Consider the following 20,147-nt stretch of genomic DNA (forward strand, 5'->3'; position numbering starts at 1 on the left):
AGAAACCTATAGCTGGAATTTTTTTTTTTTTTCACTACCCACAATTAAACTTGTCAGCTAGTTGCTTACTTGATAAACAAATAGATTCAGAAATTAGGCAATTAAATAAGATCATGTCTACCTGAAGTAAACACCTATTTAATGAAATGTAATTGTCATCTTAAAATAAAAAAATCATATGTGTAGAAGATTTGTTTTCCTGTTTAAATTCAACCAAAATACAAATTGGAGGAACTCAACACTTCCAATGATTTAAATAGTTAAGTTACCACAATGAATATAATATATATGTGTGAAATTAGTTATAGAATAAAATTTTTTTTTTAATTTTGAAATTAACAAGAATCGAATCTTAATTATTAAAATTAAAAATCTAATACTCTAATGATTTATAAATTACTCGATTGTTGAAGCTAATACAATAGAATTTACAGTTCATTCAGGATCCAAACATATCTATGGCATATGCCTTGAAAATAATAATAACTTAGAGGGTGTGACCAACACCCATTTGGAACATAAATTGGGTTGGTTAAGAACCTTAAGAAATAGCATGGATTAATTAATTAATAATTATAATTACCAACAATAATTTATTGGATTTAATGGACTTTTTTCCTAGCTGTATGTTGGGCCCATTTCACATTTGTGAGTTGTTACAGGCCCAAATTATAGAACTGGTGTGGGTCCATGAGGTTTGTAAATTTAAAAAAAACACAAAGGGATGATGAGATCACAGCAGATGATCCCTCTAAAACAGGTTAGGGCACAAGCAACTTTTAGATATTTGGTTTCTTTGCCTGAATCCAAACAAGCAATGAGAAGCCCTAATTTTGAGATCTTCCTGATGTTTAAGGCTTCTCTAAACATGGTGGTTGGGGTTCACAAATTTGCTCAACAGTCAATGGACAACAACTTGAATGAATGGATGATGATGGTGACTGACAAAGAACATGAAAATAAGAGTATGAATGAATGAATAAATAAATAAATAAATATAATTAAACGGATTAATTTTAATACGTGTGCACACATATATTTTTATTTGAATTATTTTTATATTTCATGTTTGCTACCAAGTTGAATAGTCACTATCATTTGATAAGAAAGAAAAACAGAAATTGTTTAGGACTAGTGAATTAGATGCACTAGATTGATTGTTTGATACTAATCTAGGCATCCCTTCATAGTTTATCAGTGACTGAATATTTGTTCTTGTAGCATCATTTGCTCTCAAAAAATCATATTCAAAGTTCAAAATCCAAGTATTTGACTTCATAATTCGAAAATTTGACTCAATAATTGATGCATGTATATATTTTTGTTCAAAGATTAGAGTCCCCTTCTCCCATATCAAAAACATTATTAGATTTGTCCATGGATTTTGCACCGAGACAGGTCAATTTAGAAGCTGAACCATTTACTTTCACCTGCAACAATCTCACTTTCAAGCTCCAGCCCCTATGCTCTTACCATCATATGAAGAGATAAAAAGCAAATTCCATGAACTGTCAACATGAAACAACATATATACTGCCTTTGCTAACGCTTGAATTAATCAAAAAAATGCATAATTGTGAGGAATAATATACAAACAAAATATTATAGAAATTTAACTTTTTTTTGGAACACAAACTTCACTATTTTTTACCAAAAGAAAGAAATACATCATATTCATGTGAAGATTACATACACATTTCAGAATCTTAGAATTTTGCTGGAACAGATCAACAATCTCGTCTTGATCACCTTTTCATAACCTTAACTTTTCCTTTATGCTAACATTACAAACTATACAAACCAGCTTTCTACCATGAACAACTCATGATTTCTCACCCTTTCTCAAAACACTGCAATGAAAAGAATTGGTGCTTTTCAAAGCTTCAATGGCACAGGAATATGGTCCTCAACCTCAAGGGCAGGAAAGAAACTTGAGTGTCTAATCAAAATTTTTACCAGCGAAAATGCCTGGGATCAAAATAGACACCATCTTACACTTTGACATACTTATCGACATAACCCTGCAAAACATGATGGGGAAATAATTTACGAAATTGAAAATTTAAGGCATCATCCTCACGTCATGTAAAATGCAAGGATGTGCACAGATCAACATTTCAGCCAATGGTTTAAGCTCTATGGAACTTTACGAAAGAAAAAATCAAAACTTAACTTCTCCAACAGATTAGTAAAGAATTTAATGTAACTAAAATGGCTAAACTTTTATAGATGGCTGAACCAAATGCACTGCATCCCCTCAGAACCAGTCATTAGACATGGCTGGAAAATAAAGGTATTGATTCATTGGGCTTTTAACTTTTTCCTTTTATATTATTTTTTGGTCCAGAGAGAAGTGGATTTTTTAGGTGGCTTGCATGCTAGAAATAGCTCCATACCTACTGTAGGGCTTAGGCTTCACTTTCAGCCTATACTAAGGACATACCTTTCCTCAAGTACAAACCAGTTGGACTCTAGAATTATGCTGTCCAAATTCAGTCATGATTGAATGTGAGAAGTCATTGAAAGTATCAAGAATGAAGCCTAATGGAAAGAGGTTGGTCACCAATAATAGGCACTGTACTCACAGAAAATTATTATGTCTTGTCTACTGCAACATATGTGTGCCATAAGGTAGCCTCTAGTTGATTCTAAGCACAGTTTCTCAGAGCAAAATAATCCAACCAAAATAAATAAATCAAATATCAAAATGCACCCAAACAAATTTCAGTGTGCACTGATTGCAGACCTACATTATGTAAAATGACCCCGTGCTATGTTAATTTCCGCAAGAAAAAAAAGCACCAAATGAGAATTTACCATCACAAGTTTTGTCAATTTCAGCCGAGATGACTCAATGTATTGATCAATCTTCGCACGAGATTTGGGTATCTGGTGGCTCTTCATAGCTCCTGATACTTTATCAACAGTCTTCTTGACAATAGTCTTAAAAGCCTCCTTGCTCATATTACCCTGTTGCCATGATGGCTTCAAAACCTCCTTTACAAAATCTGCAAGGGCAACCCTGAAAAGCTTCATTGATCTGGAATCTTTGCTCTTCTTGCTCTTCCCTGGAGACTTTTTCTGATCAATCTCAATCTCACCAGCAGCCATGTTAACTTCAACTGGATTACTTGGGCTTCCATTCTCAACAGCACCAACTTCAGCATCGGCAGTCTCACCAAATTCCTCATTATCTGCAGATGCTGCAGAAGCAACGGCTCCAGCATCTTTCCTCTTATTGTTTTCCTCTACATCCAATGGTTTGTTGGAACCACTAAGTACCAATAAGATGTCAGAGTCACCTGTCACTTCCAACTTTTGAATATAATCAAAATTTCTGGATAACCTTGTAGATGGCTCAATGCTATCAAAGAGCGGATCATATTGGTCACCACCTGATCTAGGAAAATTCTGCCCAATGTCCCTGGCAGAAATGGATGAGGAAGTTGCCTGTTGCGAACCAATAACTCTCCCATCAACTGGAGGATGAGTCAAAATCAAAGGTGTTTTATTGTAGGTTGTATCTTTTTCATGCATAATATCAGAACTGTATTTGGAATTTATTGGCTGGTCAAGAATAGATGCATATGGATTAGGAAAAGTTGAACTAGTTGATCCTCCAATATCTACATGCTGGGATGTCGGTGGGTCTTTTAATGACGAATTCATCTTCCCATGAAGATTATAAATACGGTCAACCACAGGGCAGTGTGAACTGTCTGGTGGTTGTTGCTGCTGTGAATAAGGATGAATATATGAAGATGAGTTAGAAAGTCCACCTGGTGGCAAACTCTCACTGGGAAATGGTATCATTTTGTTTCCCAGCAACTGTTGTGAAAAGGGCATAGTATGAGGGTGAGTGTTGCCCTGAGCAAAGGAATTTGAAGCAATAACATTCTGCACTGGAGGTTGTGCTAAACCATCATCTCCTGACATACTTGGAGCTCCAAATTGTTGCATAGGCAGGTTACACACAGGCAAAGAAACATGCAAGAAAGGGCGATTTGCTTCCTGAATTGGAAGATAAGCTCTCTGGTGAAACCCATCAGACTTGGAATGTGCAGGCAATTCAGTTGGATAAGGTCTTGGCATAATCTGGGAACCAAAATCATTCCTCAGAGGCAAATCACTATGCCAAAAATGTGAAGAAACACCAGGTGTTACAGTTGAATCAAGTGATGGCAAAGGTGGCGGTGGAGGCAAGGAAGTCAAAGAGGAATGTGGCTGTAGAGAAAAGTAAGACTGTTGGTTGGGTAACATGTAAGAAGGAAAGCTTTCCGAAGAAGATTGAAACATAGAAGAAGCAGTCTGCTGCTGTTTCATATATGGATTATCTATACCGTGTGAGTGTGGGAGAGAAGGGGAGGCTATATGAGAAGGATGGTTATGAAGCTCCGCTGTATTTGGATGAGCATTGCTCGCTCGAAGACTATTTGGTGAGGATGTAGATGCTTTATGCAGAGAAGAATCAGATAGAGATGAGTTATCTGATTGTTGAGGCAGGCAATCAGCATTTTGACACACTGGATTTAAAGGACTGGATAGAGATTTCTGGTCAACAGACTTTTTGAAAGAAGTAAGTATTTTCTGAGAAGCATTACCACATGACTTCAGTACATCAATATCGCCTACTGATGAGGCATCAACATTTGATGGATGGTGAGATTCTGCCGCTGCTTCTTGACAATTCTCATTAGAGACGAGATTAGGCCCTTCCTGTTTGTTTTCTACCAAGTGCGCTTCAGATGCAGAGGTCGGAATGTCTCTAGATTTCACAGATTTAACCATGCAATACTCAGTTGATTGACCATCTTGATTATGAACACCTCCACCAATAGAATAATCTCTTTTCTGATTAGTATTCCTATCTCTTGAAGTGACAAAATCACCATACGGTTTCACTTCTGGGCCCCTCACTTCACCATGCTCATGATCATCTACTTTCTCAGAGATCCGCTTTTTCTGGTCATGAACATTAGTCCTAGAACTATGAGGAAACTCCAGATACTGTTTGCTCCTTTGCCGCCTTGATTCATCACTATTGCCAGAATCATGGTGCAGATAACGACAAGACACTCCACGGTAGCACCTGCCACGACGGAAGTCAAAACAGAATGGCATCTGTCCCTTCACTCGTCTCTTATTCTCACCACTGAACTCATCTGCACGCCGAAAATTGGGAGACCTACTCCTGCTTCTTCGATTTCTGGGAGACCTGCTCCTGCTTCTCCAATTTCTAGGAGACCTGCTCCTGCTTCTCCGATTTTTAGGAGACCTGCTCCTGCTTCTCCGGTTTCTTGGAGACCAGCTAAAACAACACAAAAGAAATTTAAAACTTATCACAGGTCATAAACAAGAATTGCCATGTAAGGAAGATAAAAAAAAAACAATAAACAAAAAAAACAAAAACCCCAAGCCATAAATCAACAGATAAAAAATAAGAAATGAAAACCTGCGAGATAGGCTTCGTTTCTCCCTTCTTCTCCATGGGCTTCTCCTTTTCCTTCTATCTGGAGGTGAATGGCTCCGACTTCTGCTTCGAGTTCTTCCCCTTCTACGCCTCCCAGTGTAGTGTAAATCATCAGAGTCACTATCACTTGCACCATTCCTGACCAATCGCCCAAACTTATCTACTTTATGTTGAGAACCAAGAGTCACATTTTCTTCCTCTTGCCTATGTTCCTTGCTAAACTTAACACTGTCAACACTAGCACCAACGATTACATTTTCCTTATGGAGAACCTCCCCAGAAGCAGCATGATTTGCATATACTTGATGTACATGCTTATTACCAGCATGTTCATTCCCATTTATTATAGAGGTTGTGATAGTGTCTTCAACCACTTCTGAACTCACAACGGCACATGGCATGCTTGATAAAGAGAGTGGTCCAAACCCCTTTCCAATCTGGCTGGAACTGCTAGGATTCTCCAAACTAGACCCGGCATCTCCACCCAACTTAGCACCAAATGAAACATTTGTATTTTCAATGCCAGTCTCAACATCTTTTGCTGAGTTGTCATCAGAAGCATAGCCTTGTAGAAGTCTGAATGGACTGCCACCTTTGGCAAGTTGATCAGAAGCATTTGAGTTCTCCAAACTAGTGCCTAGAGCCTGTTCGGTAGGTACAGCTAACTTGACTAAGTTAGCTTGAGAAACAGATGCCCCAAATGTCGTTTGGTCAGCATTGGTTATACATTCTGGACCTGAATTTAAGAAGGAAAAAACTCTGAAACTCGCTAAACATACAACAGATACGAGCAAATTACAAGAGATAAAGACATGTCAACAAATATTCAGGAATATTACAAAATTAGTTAATAACCATATTCTGGAGCCATCAGCCAGTATGTATTTATATCTGACCAATTTATATAAAGAAAGAAACAGGATAACCAAAAGGGCTTAATATGATTACTAGATATTAAATTGACCTTTTTCACCCAATCTTGAACTGCCAGCAGCTGATACTTTTTCAAATAAAATGTCCTTGTATGCATTGCTTTCTGTTGATATTTGCAGTGGATGTAACTGCCCTTCTACATGAAGCATGTTGTCACTGATATCACACTGACTGTTCAGGCCTTTGAGCGAGTGATTCATTCCTTGGTCATCATCAATTTGGGTGATATCATCTTGAAATCACCCACCAGAAAAGAAAATTAAATATAAAAAAAAAAAATCAGAATGCAACTGTAAACAGATAATCAGATAATAGACTTAAGAAAACAGTTCATAACATAAAATTTTTAGATATCCCTAATAGAATATAACTTCTGATCTGTTGAGTTTAAAATGACCGTTAATAAGTTCCAAGGAAGTCTATCCCAACAAGATCAGTTCGGTCTCTTTTGGAGCTCATAACAACACACACAAGGGACAATCTTTTTACATTAACTTAAAAGATTCTAAACATTAGGAAGCAGAAATAAAAAAGATTATGAACATTAGGAAGCATAATCATAGTAAAAAATGCCAACCTTCCATCTCCATGTCAGAATCATCAGGCAAACGAGATGCAGCTGCAATCATCAAATGGCAGGGTTGCTCTGAAGATTTATTTTCTGATGGCCTCAAAGAAGAACCCCCTTGTTGTTCATCTAATTTACATGCTAAAATAGTTTTCTTTTTCATCCACTGGAAAAAGTCATGTGCTATTGCAGCCTCACTTCCTGACTCACCACCATACAAAAATGCATACTCTGGCTTGCCAGATTCATTTTTACAAACCATGACCTCATAATCAGGACCATTCTGAGCAATGCCCTGGCATAAAGCTTCAATCCTTTCAATAACATTTTCATCTGTTGGCTTAGGAGGAGTGGAAGAAAGATCCACTGTCAAACCTTCTTGTAATGAACACTTATCTTCAACCACAGAACCTATGTCGCAGCTATTTCCCCCTCCTATATTCAGAGAGCCATTATCTGCAATTAAATTATGTTTGACCTGATTTGGAGCCGCAACTTCATCCACAGAACCTGAAGCACTAAACTTAGAGCCATCTGAGTTCAAATTACAGGGCAAGTTGGAAGAATTTTGGACAGGCTTAGAAGATGAAAAAGCAGTAGAGGTAGGAGGTGGAGGAGATGGTAGAATAGGCGGTGCAGGAGAGGGTGGGGGTCGTGGTGGAAGGGGAGTGGTAGACAGCACATGATAGTCTCCACCTGTAGAGTGTACGAACCTTCCCAGTGGAGCTGAAGTGAAGAAACTTGTTGAAGGGAGGGGTGGATGTGATGAGATATGCTGAAGTCCTGGCTGCTGAGGTGGTGGATTCAATGGAGCTCTATAAAACGTTTGCCTTTGTGATTGAGGAGGAGGAGGAGGTGGTGGTGGAGGTAATGCTCTAAAAGGTGGCTGGGCCTGTGAAACCTCTGGGTGAAATGCACTAATAGGAGGAGGAAGCACCGGTTGCGGCATGTTATGGGCATTCTGGGTCCCTAAATGTGAATGATGTTGTGAGGTCTGTTGAGCAATTGGATACATTTGTGGCAATGAAGCACCTGCATGAACATGCACTGGTGGGTGTAGATAAGATTGACCCGAATTTGACAACCCACCAGGTGGAATTTGATGAGGTGCAGCATGACCATGCTGATACGATGTAAAGCCAGAAGTGCCTTGCTGGAATTGAGGTAGAGGAGGGGGTGGACCAGGCGGGCGCTGTTGATATGGAGATGACATGGGTTTTTGAGGACCCTGCGCTGGCTGAGGATTATGATTCCCCTGAGTATACATTTCACAATTGAATTAATTAAACCAAACACAAAAAGCAGGTAGCACAGGTATAGCCTTCCACTCAAACCTCTAAATCACCATAAATCGCATTCAAATCAGAAAACGTATAAAAATATAAAGCTGATAACTCAGCAAAAGCCAGTTCTAAGCAGACAAAAGAATAGGAACCCAAAATTGAAGCAGCATAACACTATAAAGCAATGAATTGCACTTCAGAATTCCCTTAACGCGTTGTTCGGATCAAGTGAAGGATTAAACAGTCCAAATCAAATGTGTTTCACCAGAACCAACAAGAAAAAAAATGGAAAAAGAAATTCACAAGCATATCCTTTTGATTTTCAGTTTCAAGATCTCCAAACTATTAAGTAAAATATAAACCGAACCATCATTCCACTCAAAACTCAAAGTTGCGTCCTTTATTAAAAAAAAAAAATTTAACTTACATAATTCAAATGCCTTCAATACTGTCAAACAAACAGTAAAAATAAAAAAGCTTCAAATGCCACGTTGTCAAATTGAAAATCAATGTTGAATTCAATTCAAAACCATAAGACAACTCCACAAAGCTAACTTCAAACTTTGTATTTCCCATTATTTCCATCAACTTTCTCAGCAACCAAACAGCAAAAAACAAAAATACCAATAATTAAGCAGGTAAAACGACTACATAATTAAAAAAAAAAAAAAAAACTGCATCGAAGTAACTAAGTTGAAAACACTAATAAATAATTAATTAATTAATTAATCATAGCAACGGTGGCTTACCAGTTGAAAGTGGGAGACGAAATTGAGAGGAAGAAAAACAAAGAAACCCTAGAATTTGGAATATTTAGGAATTTAAAGCATGTTTGTCGAGAAATGAAAGGCTTTTTTTTTTAGGTTCACAAACCCTAATCAAAGCTTTTGTTTTTTTATTTTTTCTGCTCCACTCTTCTTCTGAGGTTTGTCTCTGCGTAAAAATGAAGAAAAAGTTTCTAATTTTATTTTTTTTTATAATCTAAGTTTATATTTTAATAATTAAAATAAAAGTATATTTTAATAATTAGAATATTAAGCCATAAATAAATGCTAAATGCAATAAATAAATAAAAATAGAAAAGAAAAAAGAAAAAATTCCGACATACATGGGGCCCCACCTGTAATTTAAAGTTTGAAGCCCCTCTTTTATCTCTTTCAACGTTGGCTTAAGAGGTTCAGATCTGATCCGAGGAACACCCAAACAAACAAGGTGAGAAAGCTAACTTTAAAAAAACCCAAATCTGTTATCATTTCTTTCTGTTTGTTTCCTGAGAAAATCCCAATTTTCTTTACTCTGTTTTCTTGTTTCTGCTAACATTGGGTAAAAATATTAAGTTGGTCGCTTGAATTTTGTTTCTTTGTTTTTTTGGGTATTGTATGATAAATGTTATGCATGTGGATTTTCTCTTAATCATAATGTTTTTGAAATTCCATTTATGCAATTGCAGCTGTCTGGCTTACATCTTTTGTTGATGATTTTCTTGTTAGTTTCACATCAAACTGAAGCCAGCACAATGTGAGATTATATTTCGCCATCTTGCTTTGGATTGGCTTTGGTTTTTTGCTTAATCTTCATATGATCTATACCTATGTCTTGATTGTTCAAAAAAATATTTTTTCTTTACTAAATTGCATGTTTTTCCGGGTTTCACAACGTGAAATGGGGGAATCTTACTGCATTAGGCGGAAAGCTGATAATTTGTGTATTTATGTTTATTTCGTGTTTAACACGGGTAAAATACGAAAATTTTCATATCACAATTTATATCAACATGCTAAACATAAAATACATTTGTTTTTTTTTTTTTGCCGAAGTTGTATATAGTTTTTGCTAAAATTTTAAATCATGTTAGTTTTCTATTTTTTTCATATTATTTTCGTATTATATCAACGTGTAACATCTAAAATTATCAGCTCTAGTTAAATGTGGGGTTTTACTTAATCTATAGTTTTGTTTGGTTCATTTCAGAAAACGTTTTTTTTTTCTTCAGTTTCTGTAATATTGCTCCAATTTTGATAGTGGAATTAAGTTGAGAAATTTTACATATTAATGCTTACTTTTGGAGTTTATAACTATAATATTTTTATTATTTACAGGAATATTTGAATTCCTTTACAAGTTACTTGCGTAGAAGTTCAAGCTAGAGATCATGGGTCGTGGAGTTAGCAGCGGTGGGGGACAGAGCTCTTTGGGTTACCTGTTTGGGAGTGGAGAAGGTCCGAAACCCATCACCACAAACGGCACTAGCACTGGCACCAGCAGTGAAGTTCCTCAGAAACAGAATGAGGTTGCTAAGGAAACACCACAAAAGCCCACTACCGCATCACCACCTGCAGGTGTTGATAAGGAGATTCCTGCAGGCGTTCCAGGGAACAATGCAAACAACTATTTCCGTGCTGATGGCCAGAATTGTGGAAACTTTCTTACGGTAGAACCCTAGCCACAGTATTCTTTAAATGGTAGTTTAGCAATGTTAGATCAAATGTATGAAATTGATCTACACCATACTCTGAAATGAATTGATGATTAACTTTTAAGCTTAAGTTTCATGATCTTTAATATCTACTCACCATCATAAATGATGCTAATTTGTTATGATTGTCTATCTCTGATTTAAAATTGGAAAAGAAAAAAAGTGACATAAATTTAACCTGTCTTGTCTGCATCATGAACAGTGGAAGTTAGAGGCCTCCTAAGTTCTTTTTATCCCTGCCAGAGATTCTTAGATCTTTTAGAGTTCGTCTCTTGACAATTTTTTATCAATGACAAATGTTGTAAGCAACCTGTAAAGCTGTGACATAGAAGCATTGATGAAAAACTTTGTCATTAATGATTTGTTTTGTCGGCAACTATTGTCTACCATGTATATAATTATAATCCTAACATAAATGTTGTTAATTTTGCTGAAGCTTGTAGATGATCTTTGATTTGGATTAGGAAATAATATGTTGGGATTTTGTGAGAGCATTTCCTTTTCCTTCTCAGAGTTTTGAATCATTCTCTTGTTGGGAGGTTAACCTCTCTTTATTGCTAACTTCTGCAGCTTGGTTTAGGGAATTGACAACTTTACATCAACTTTCCTTTCTTTGTCTGCAATTTAGGGGGCTGCTAATCTTGTAATAGAACATAAGCCATAGCTCAGTAGCTGTCTGATGATCAAGTGAAACCTTTGCATGTATATCAGTATCATGTGAATTATAGGAGATAAATTTGCTGGTACAATCATTTGAATGTACCTTCATGCATGTATTCAATTAACATTCATCCTTCACGTTTTGACATGTTTGAGTGCTTCTTATTCTCACCCCATACCCCTACCCTGAGTTGCAATATATCTTTTGCCTTTCAAGTGGCCACACTAAACACTATGATAAGTTTCTCCAAACAGGATCGGCCTACAACAAAGGTTCATGCAGCACCGGGCGGCAACTCATCCCTGGATTACCTCTTTGGTGGCAACGGGAAGTGAGGCTTTCAGTTGTAGCGCAATGTAATACTGCTGGGCAGGTTCACTGGAGTCATTATGTTTGGTTCTCTCCCCCATTAATCATCTTCCTAAACTAATCAGCTGCGTACTGTCAGTTTGACCAGAATTTATCTAATCCTTCCATTACATGTTTTATATATATAATGCAACTATTTTATGTTGTAGTAATTGTTTGTTACTTTGCTTCCTCTGGTACCATGGAGATTATCTAATTCTTAAATTTTAATGAGAAATTAAAACTTGGGCATGCTATCTTAAGCTCAAGTTTGGGGCTTTTGATGGATACAGGAGGACATGAAAGTGATGAAAAGATCTGGAGGAATATGGTGGTTATCTCCTTTTATTTTGGAATTAATCTAAATAAAAATAAAAATTTTTCTAACATATGCTGTAAAAGCATTTATTAAGGCTTTTTTTTATGAAAATATTTTTGTATTATTAAATATCATTTTGTTAAGATTTTATTTTTGAAAATAAGTGTTCAAAATTGAAGGCATGCAATAAAAGCTCATAAATGTTTTTGTTTTAAATAGGCAGTAAAAACCAAAAAAATAATAATTATCTTGAGTTTATAATTATTTTCTGCCCCTCTAGTCTGTTATTTCTTCAAACTTCTAATTTTAAGAAAAAAAAAACTTTTTAAACCGCAAATTGTAAGACATTTAAGAAATTAACTTAGAATGTATTTTGCCTAAAAAAGATTAATCTAAAAAAAAAAAAAAAAAAAACACCTTGACAATAAGGGTAACAAGCAAAGACTGTTGCCATTTCTCTTTGCCATCCTATTTAGTCATCCATGCCATGCATCATGCTATAAAAAAAGTAGCAACTAAGTAGGAAATGATGAGAAAACATCAGTATCCGGTTCCATCAACCATCCCCAACTTCAGGAAGCTGGGTTCTGTTTGTCAATGGATGCCAAATGCCCTGAAAAAACGCATGTTTCTGTCTGCTCAACTTTGTTACACTAAAATGAAAGGGAAAACCATTTGGATTACCATAAAATGAGAACTGACCATTTCCAACATCGTTTGAGAGAAAAAGGTAGAAATAAAACGTTTACATACATCAAAATAATTCGACCCGAAACTACGTTAGTTCTCTGATAGAATCAACATCCTCCACATCGTATGTCGAAAAAAGAACAAGGTTTCTTCACAACTAATGCAAACAGAATCATTGGTGTGATGCATTCTGCTGAAACTAACTGCATCATTACTTTTCCTCATTGATGGAACCAGCTCAAACCGAAGCAGATAATTAATCATGATATCACCAGTGCTAAACAAAACTACTGCATTCAGCTAAAGTCAATCATTAATTTCAAGATAAGAGCTCAGATAAATGGATATCAGTTGTTAGCAAAAAGAAGAGTGATAGTGGGTGGCTGATCACCAGTTAGTAGGAAAGCAGATTCAGTATACATCAGTCATGAATCTATAGCCTGTAACCACCTTGAAGTAACAAATATACACATGGCTTGCACATTTTGTTATGTTCGAGTAGTCATCACCCATGGAGTTAAAGATTGTTCACCGGTCATAATGATTTTTCGGGATTGTTAAGTTCCAAGGTGTTTGGTCTCCTCTCATCTGCCAGAAGAATTTGTGTTCATCAGAAGATGAACTACCTTAAAATATGTAATAACAAAGTCAAATGAGTTTCGATAAAACTACTATTATATTAAGTTAAAACATGTATCTTGAGAGAAAAATTTGTTTTGCTTCTGCAAACTCTTACTCGCATAATTTGGGCATGTCAATAGAGAAAAGTCACTCGATACCATAAACTTAGCAAGCCTTAAATGATCCAGTCTTAAAGCTTTGATTAAAATACAAGAACTTAAAAGCCAGCTGCTCTTAGCTGCAAAGAATTACAGATGCAATGCAATGAAAAGAAAAAGGAAAGTGATTTTTGCATTCTGCATATCCAGAAGCAATTACAATTGGCTGTAAATTAAATGATTCCTACATTTATTCATACCTTGCTTTGGAGATAAGCTCACAGAGTAACCAGCCCTCGTGGATCCAATCCCTTTCAGAGTTTCACGGCCAGAGTTTGGTGCATCACATGTCTTATCATTGTTTAAATTCAAAGGAGCTACAGATGGTTCTTGTTTTACGGGGTCCTGCCAAACACCCAAACAAAACAAACTTGTCATATCATACTTAACATATGCAATCAACAACTCATTTGGTGTTTGCTGGGAGACCATCCGACTGACTAACAAATCACATGATGAATGGCTATAAATGTGTAACATCTTGAAGCCCTTAGAGAAACTAAATATAGTACATTGATTATTGAAAAGCCTAACTGCTTTAGCAATGTCAGTTGTGAGTGAATGCAAGAAAGAAGAGCCAATGGAAACAGGAGAAAAAGTGATAAGCACAAGCATGAACAATGAATTCAATAGTTCCAGACTTCAGTAGCCAAACTGGAATGACAAGTAGCAACTTGATGGTTGTAAATTGCATAATAGTCATCCAAAATTTGACAGAAATTCTAGGATGTTGGCTGGTTAAAGGGAAGCCAAATTATGTTTCTTGTGCAAGTTTTAGTTGACCAAACAGAAAGGAAGAAGGTATGAACCTTATCGGTTGAAAGACCAGAAGGTGCCAGATTCCTTGAACTTGGAGCGGGAGCTTCTGTCTCATGCAATGAAGAATCCTTCTCCCGAACATCAGCTTGTTTATGATCTCCACAATCCTGGCTCATACTTCTTGAAGATCTTGATTTACTATTGCAATCACCATTTGATGCAGTATCCCTAACTTCAACAGAAGTCCTTTTTCTGAAATGAGTACATAATATTAAGACAAACCAAAAGTATCTCAGAAGTAATTTATACAGCAACTGATGCTTGTAGACAAACCAGAATTATCTCAAAAAAATGCTGCTACCATGACCAATGCTGATTAAAGAAAGGATGCAGCAAGAATTTCTTACCTGCTGGGATTATAATTAGCTACATGGACAGAGCTCGGCTTGTTTGCAAAAAGTATTCCTCGAAGAGGCTTCCCTTCTATAACAGTCTCAATGGAATATCCATTTGGAAAGCTCTCAGTAACCTTAGCTTGAAATGTCTTCTTTCCTTGAAGTAGGATTTGGTTTAATGGAAAATTCTCTCTTCCTGCAGAATTTGACAGTAGTACAAGAGCACAGATGATAACACTTTTCAAAAGTTAGATCATAATAATGTGGAAACATTCTTTTAGCTGTTTACTCACTTAAAAACTAATAAATTGTTAAATTGAGACTATAGTTTAGATTAGGTCTCCAATAACATTTCACCACCGATGCATAGTATAGCACAAAACAGAAGTAACAAGCACTGAAAGTCTTTTCACCTTCTCTATCATTAGGGAGGAAAATCAAGCAAGATGCAATAACCAATCACAAAAAAGCACATTCGTAGTTCTCTTTTTTTTTTTTTTTTTTGGCCAAGAAGCAAATTCGTAGTTCACAACATTAATTTTTTTGTGTCTGTGTTAGAAGGGGAATGTTGAGGGCTTAGTGACATAAATAAGACTAAGAAATTGAAAATGACAGATGTTAAGAGGACCTTAAAGAACATAACTTGAAAGAGTTACATAGAGGGGCATGAAATAAGAGAATCAATAAGAAAGTGAGCAAAACAGTTCTTACTTGGTTGAGCATAGCTAGATAAAGGAACGGGTTGCTGCATATCATTGCTGACTTCAATTCCAACAAGAGCTTTATCATGTAAAAGATTACTAAGATTTTTCTCCTGACACTTTAGCTTCAACTGCTTTCGCAGGGATAATTTCTCTAGCTTCCTTTCATCCCGTACAAGTCCTGGGAGTCAAATTAATCACTATTATAAACTCAGCAGAAGGTTGACTAAAAGATTTACAGAGTTTCAGAGACCAAATCACACATAAAAAGCAGCCAAGCAGGTAATGTTTTTCTAATTCAAGGCAAATGGAATATCTAGATTGAACCTGTGTACAAGTAATACATGTCACCCAGTGCTTCAAGAGTCTTATTGCAGCCACCAATGAACACAAGAACACCACTCTTCAGGGGATCCAAACAATCCCCTGCAACAGAAAATCTAGCAGACGGGCCATCACCTATAGTTATCACCCTGGTCCACATGCCCATATCTGCACCAATGGAGGGAAGCATAAAATATGAACAACTAACCACACTTGTAATATTATTTCATCAGCTATCAACCCTTTCAGGCTACAGGGAAAGAAAAATAAATACAGATTAAAATAACTAGTAAACCATGATTCACTTCCAAGCATTGTGCATTGTCAATTGCAGAACTATATGAAACACACACAGTTATATAAGAAAACATATAATCAGTCTATTGATTCTCATACAAAAAAAAGAAAATAAGGAAACTGAACTTACACTAAGAACTTGACTATTAGGGTGCGTTTGGATGAGAGATTTTAAGGAGGGATTTCATTTGCAGAGAGATTTTTAAAATTCTAAAATAAAAATACCTTGTTTGACAAAATAAAAATTGAAATTGTCAAGGAATTTGAAAGAGGAATTTTGGAGGACTCAAATTCTCCTTTCAAATTCCACCCAAAGAGGTGGAATTTGTGAAATTTCTTTGTTTTATAGTAAGAAGTCAACATTTACTATGTTTTCTTTTTTTATGCAACTTTTGCTTTCTTTTTAATTTTAACTACAAAAACTCATTATAAATTTTTTTTTTTTTTAATTTTTCATATTGTTAGTAATATATACACATTTTTACAAATCTAATGAGACCCATATTACATATATTTTTTTAGTATTTTGCTCTTTCTATCTCTAATATCATTATTTATCTATTATAATTATTTTTTTATCTCATCAAACTCCAATATTTAAAATTCCTTTTTAAAAAATAATTATCCAAACATTATAATTAAAAATTCTATTATTTTGAATGATACATTTCAAAATGCTAGCATTCCAAAATTCTTTGAAATTTCAAAATCCCTCATCCAAGCACACCCTTTTAAGTTTTTTTTTTTTTTTTTCAAGACTTCTAGGTATGTAAAGAAACAACTTTCTATGACCCAATGTCCACCCTGTTAAGGTAGTCAAGAACATAGGTACAAATTCTAAATTGGGGTTTAGATGAAATTTGGTAAACAGTAAGTCAAAGAAGCTTCCATCTTAGAGCGCAATAAGCCTGTTAATGCTAGTCCCACAACTTTAAACTTAGATTCACAAACAAAGACTACACTATGACGATGTCAAGAAAAAAAAAGTTTGATCGAAGATGACAACATGATCAGCAATTACGTAATGCATACCAACATCAAGCATGTAGAGATCGTCATAAAGATTTTGAGCATCTGTAAATCCCCCAAAAACAAATAGGTTCTTGCCAAAAGCAACAGTGGAGTGGCCAGCACGAGGTGGCAACATCTGACCCGAGGTATTCAACTCTTTCCATGCAAGAGTATCTAGAAAAAATAAGAAAATTCCAAGAAAAATATTAAAAGCAGCACATAAACTTAGATTCATATATTGTCAAGCTATGAACTGTTCCTTACATATAAAATATATAAAAAGTTAGATATCCTATGTAACTAAAACAACCAAAGACATACACGCATACATAGAAGAACACATAAATGTATGGAATTCATTTCAAAAACAAAAAAAAGAAGAATGATGAAACCTGCATCAAGGATATGGACATCAGACAAATAGTAATCATGCCCATCTTCGCCACCAATCACAATAATTTTATTCTTCCAAGATGAGCAAGTATGGCTGTCACGGGCAGATGGTGGGTTTCCTGATGTTGCTGCATGTTTCCAGACAAAGGTCTCTACAAGCAGAAAGGGGAAAAATCAAGAACAAATATAAAACCCAAAAAAAGAAGAAGAAGTCAGAATAACACGTCCTTCAGCCTAAGCTCTTCAAGACATTTTCAAAGCAAAAGAGATATAAAACACAACTAAGTTCGGCTTCTTAGATGAACACAAAGAATTCCTAAGAATGCATACATTTTTCTAGAGATTCTCCTCTCCTTTTCTACCCCTCTATGGTCAAATTAGAAATTGAGATCAATTAATCAAACCAAACTTAATCAAAGCAATAAGTAACAAACCATTGTCAAGATGTTTACCTGTATTTAAAATATACAGATCATTGTAATATATTTCATCATTGTTATCAGAAGATTTTCCGCAACCACCAAATATGAAGAGCCGTTTACCAACAAGAGCTGCACTGTGACCCTCACGTGGCTCTGGCCCTTCACCTCTTACACTTGGACAAATCCATGTATGCGTGGCTGCAACATAAACATGCAATGAATTTATGTATTCTTTAATATTAATTAAAGGAGTCCTCTGATGGTTTTCAGGGATGATTTTTGGCAGAAATATTCCAAAATAAACCACAAACCACCTAATTTCATTTCCACGCAAAAACTATAAGACAAAGGATAATGGCAACTTCATAGTTAAAAGAAACATAAAAGAAAAATAAATTATAACTTCCTCCTATTGCTTCAACAGCCATCTAGTAATTGCCCTTACGTCTTTCACCATTTCTCCCCCACTTCAAAAATATAAATTTTCATTTTTAATTATATAACAGTAAAATAATAATTATTTCATACAATTGATTCTTTTTTCACCCATGCAGGTGAAATGATATTTGGCATAGAATTGAAAAAATAAAAGATAATTCCAAAAACGGTTTATGAAAGGTGAATCAATGAAAACAAAAGGCAGGGAATAAGTCACCAGTGTCTAATATATGTAGATCCTTGAGAGGGTTCATCCCATCAGTACCACCAAAAACAAATAGATTGTCACCAACAGTAGTACAACTATGGCTGTCTCTTGGAGTTGGCGGTGTGCCTTTCATTACCGGTTGGCTCCATGTCTGCTTAGCTGCAAATTTGCGATGTAGGAAATACAAGAGGGTGATTAAAGAACCTCCACATGAACTCATAAGATCATAATAAATAGTATTCAAAACAATTCGAGTAGGAAAAGATAGATACAAGAAATTAGCTAGAATAGATAAACAAGGAATAACCTGTTATATGGGGCAAATGGTTCCAAAAGCATGTGAACAACAATAAAATCATATAAGTTTTCTAAAACAAAACAAAATGGAAGCAATAAAATGTTTGTGCTGGTCCAGAAATAACCACAAGTATGCATAGGCAAAAAGCTACCCAACAACCTTTGAGTAGCAGAGACATAGAATCATTAATACCAACAATAAATGCTAAATCAAGCACTTAACAAAGCATTAATGCTAGACCAACAACCCTCAAAAGAAGAAAAATTGTAACACAATAAACCCAATAAAAACCCTAAAAATAACTTCAAAAACATTTCCACCCAAAAAATAAAATAAGAATATATATATATATATATATATTAACGCATTCAAAATCCAAATTGTATCTCAAATGCCAAGCAAAAGTCACATTGTAAACCTCAAAATTTCACGTAAAGATGAAACAAGAGATAAAAATAGAAAAGAAAAGAAACCCAGATTTTAAAAAGAGAGACCCACCAGTGTCAAAGACATGAACTTGATTGGTTTGACAGTTATCTTTGCCATAACCACCAAAAACATAGAGAAATCCGCCTCCTTTAATGGAGTTAGATGTATGTCCCCATCTTTTGCCTGGCCCTGGACATGCTCCTCCCACACCTCCAACTTCTTGTTGGTAAAGCTGAACCTTTTCCCACCTCATTTTTCTTCTCTTTTTCTGGGAAAAATGAAAAAATTTTCAGTGGGAAAGTGAAGGAAAGTTACAATCTTTGAAGAAAAAGAGAGGGTAAGATTTATTTTTTTAATTTTTGGTTTGGGGATTCGAGACTTTGAGTAAATTTGGAGTTCATGCAAAGAAATAAAATGAAATATAAAAAATTATATTAAAAAGAAAATTGTCTGATTCCTAAATTTTTTAGAAAATTTTTAGCAAAATGGGATTTACTTGAAAAGAGGGATTAGAAATTTTAGAACTGTAGAGAGAGGGAGGAATCTGATGGGCTTTACATGGAAACTAGAAACAGGCCTTGTCGACAAATGTCATTCTATGTAGGACCATGAAAGTGTCTCAGGTTGTGTTTGACACGTGGCTAAAAGAAAGAGGCCTTGATCTTAACAACCTTGCATGGGCCCATCATCTGGCTTTTGGGCCTTTGGTGAAATTAATAACAAAAATGATAGATGAAATAATTTTTTTATTAATTAAAAAATATATTCATAACATAAAACTTGAAAAAAAGTTTCTCTCAAACTATTTATTTATTATAAAATATCTAAAGAGATAACCACAAAAAACTCAAAAAATATTTTTGTAGGTATATCTCTCATTGTAGTTTGCTTGAGATTTGAAATTGATTTAAAATTGTAAAATATAATATAATGATATAATATAAA

General features: G+C 35.3%; 3 protein-coding genes across 14 annotated transcripts; 1 reads left to right on the forward strand and 2 right to left on the reverse strand.

The window, feature by feature from the left end:
• Window positions 1-1,534: 1,534 nt before the first annotated feature.
• On the reverse strand, window positions 1,535-9,199 carry LOC149514136 (uncharacterized). Of its 2 annotated transcripts, XM_089746656.1 has the most exons (6): window positions 9,004-9,199; window positions 6,981-8,226; window positions 6,435-6,635; window positions 5,453-6,206; window positions 2,818-5,308; window positions 1,535-2,021 (listed from the first exon to the last, which is right to left on the reverse strand). In XM_089746656.1, exons 2-6 carry the CDS (start codon window positions 8,182-8,184, stop codon window positions 1,992-1,994), a joined length of 4,680 nt encoding a protein of 1,559 aa, XP_089602782.1. In that variant the 5' UTR covers window positions 8,185-8,226; window positions 9,004-9,199; the 3' UTR covers window positions 1,535-1,991. The 2 variants fall into 2 exon arrangements, with proteins under 2 accessions (XP_089602782.1, XP_089602781.1); XM_089746655.1 differs by lacking the exon at window positions 9,004-9,199 and having other exon boundaries at window positions 6,981-8,238.
• Window positions 9,200-9,331: 132 nt separating this feature from the next.
• LOC111284308 (protein SPIRAL1-like 3) lies at window positions 9,332-12,029 on the forward strand. Of its 2 annotated transcripts, XM_089746661.1 has the most exons (4): window positions 9,439-9,466; window positions 9,705-9,772; window positions 10,354-10,685; window positions 11,646-12,029. In XM_089746661.1, the coding sequence occupies exons 3-4, from the start codon at window positions 10,407-10,409 to the stop codon at window positions 11,724-11,726; spliced, it is 360 nt and encodes a 119-aa protein (XP_089602787.1). In that variant the 5' UTR covers window positions 9,439-9,466; window positions 9,705-9,772; window positions 10,354-10,406; the 3' UTR covers window positions 11,727-12,029. The 2 variants fall into 2 exon arrangements, with proteins under 2 accessions (XP_022728755.1, XP_089602787.1); XM_022873020.2 differs by lacking the exon at window positions 9,705-9,772 and having other exon boundaries at window positions 9,332-9,466.
• A 688-nt stretch (window positions 12,030-12,717) lies between these two features.
• On the reverse strand, window positions 12,718-19,734 carry LOC111284284 (uncharacterized). Of its 10 annotated transcripts, none has more exons than XR_016329345.1 (13): window positions 19,272-19,734; window positions 18,485-18,634; window positions 17,860-18,027; window positions 17,407-17,559; window positions 17,036-17,188; window positions 15,710-15,874; window positions 15,393-15,563; window positions 14,694-14,877; window positions 14,337-14,538; window positions 13,728-13,872; window positions 13,485-13,607; window positions 13,199-13,374; window positions 12,718-13,038 (listed from the first exon to the last, which is right to left on the reverse strand). XR_016329345.1 is itself a non-coding variant. In XM_089746657.1 (12 exons), exons 1-12 carry the CDS (start codon window positions 19,453-19,455, stop codon window positions 13,277-13,279), a joined length of 1,896 nt encoding a protein of 631 aa, XP_089602783.1. In that variant the 5' UTR covers window positions 19,456-19,734; the 3' UTR covers window positions 12,718-13,276. The 10 variants fall into 10 exon arrangements, 3 of the variants coding, with proteins under 3 accessions (XP_089602783.1, XP_089602785.1, XP_089602786.1); XR_016329346.1 differs by having other exon boundaries at window positions 12,718-13,048; XR_016329343.1 differs by having other exon boundaries at window positions 13,140-13,374.
• Window positions 19,735-20,147: the final 413 nt, after the last annotated feature.

The sequence above is a fragment of the Durio zibethinus genome, chromosome 17 (assembly GCF_047325235.1).
Source record: "Durio zibethinus cultivar Kanyao isolate XHJ-2024 chromosome 17, ASM4732523v1, whole genome shotgun sequence".
Lineage (NCBI taxonomy): Eukaryota > Viridiplantae > Streptophyta > Magnoliopsida > Malvales > Malvaceae > Durio > Durio zibethinus.

What these genes read in the sequence shown, in the direction of transcription:
- LOC149514136 (XM_089746655.1), bottom strand. Translation starts at nt 8,238, where the DNA reads ATGTATACTCAGGGGAATCATAATCCTCAGCCAGCGCAGGGTCCTCAA. An exon ending in TTCAAGATTGGGTGAAAAAG is followed by an intron (nt 6,207 to 6,434) that starts GTCAATTTAATA and finishes TCTTAAATTCAG; the next exon opens with GTCCAGAATGTATAACCAAT. An exon ending in AATTGACAAAACTTGTGATG is followed by an intron (nt 2,022 to 2,817) that starts GTAAATTCTCAT and finishes CATGTTTTGCAG; the next exon opens with GGTTATGTCGATAAGTATGT.
- LOC111284308 (XM_022873020.2), top strand. Translation starts at nt 10,407, where the DNA reads ATGGGTCGTGGAGTTAGCAGCGGTGGGGGACAGAGCTCTTTGGGTTAC. An exon ending in ATTGTGGAAACTTTCTTACG is followed by an intron (nt 10,686 to 11,645) that starts GTAGAACCCTAG and finishes TTCTCCAAACAG; the next exon opens with GATCGGCCTACAACAAAGGT.
- LOC111284284 (XM_089746657.1), bottom strand. Translation starts at nt 19,455, where the DNA reads ATGAGGTGGGAAAAGGTTCAGCTTTACCAACAAGAAGTTGGAGGTGTG. An exon ending in ATCTAGCTATGCTCAACCAA is followed by an intron (nt 14,878 to 15,392) that starts GTAAGAACTGTT and finishes CAAATTCTGCAG; the next exon opens with GAAGAGAGAATTTTCCATTA. An exon ending in GACATGCCCAAATTATGCGA is followed by an intron (nt 13,375 to 13,484) that starts GTAAGAGTTTGC and finishes ACATATTTTAAG; the next exon opens with GTAGTTCATCTTCTGATGAA.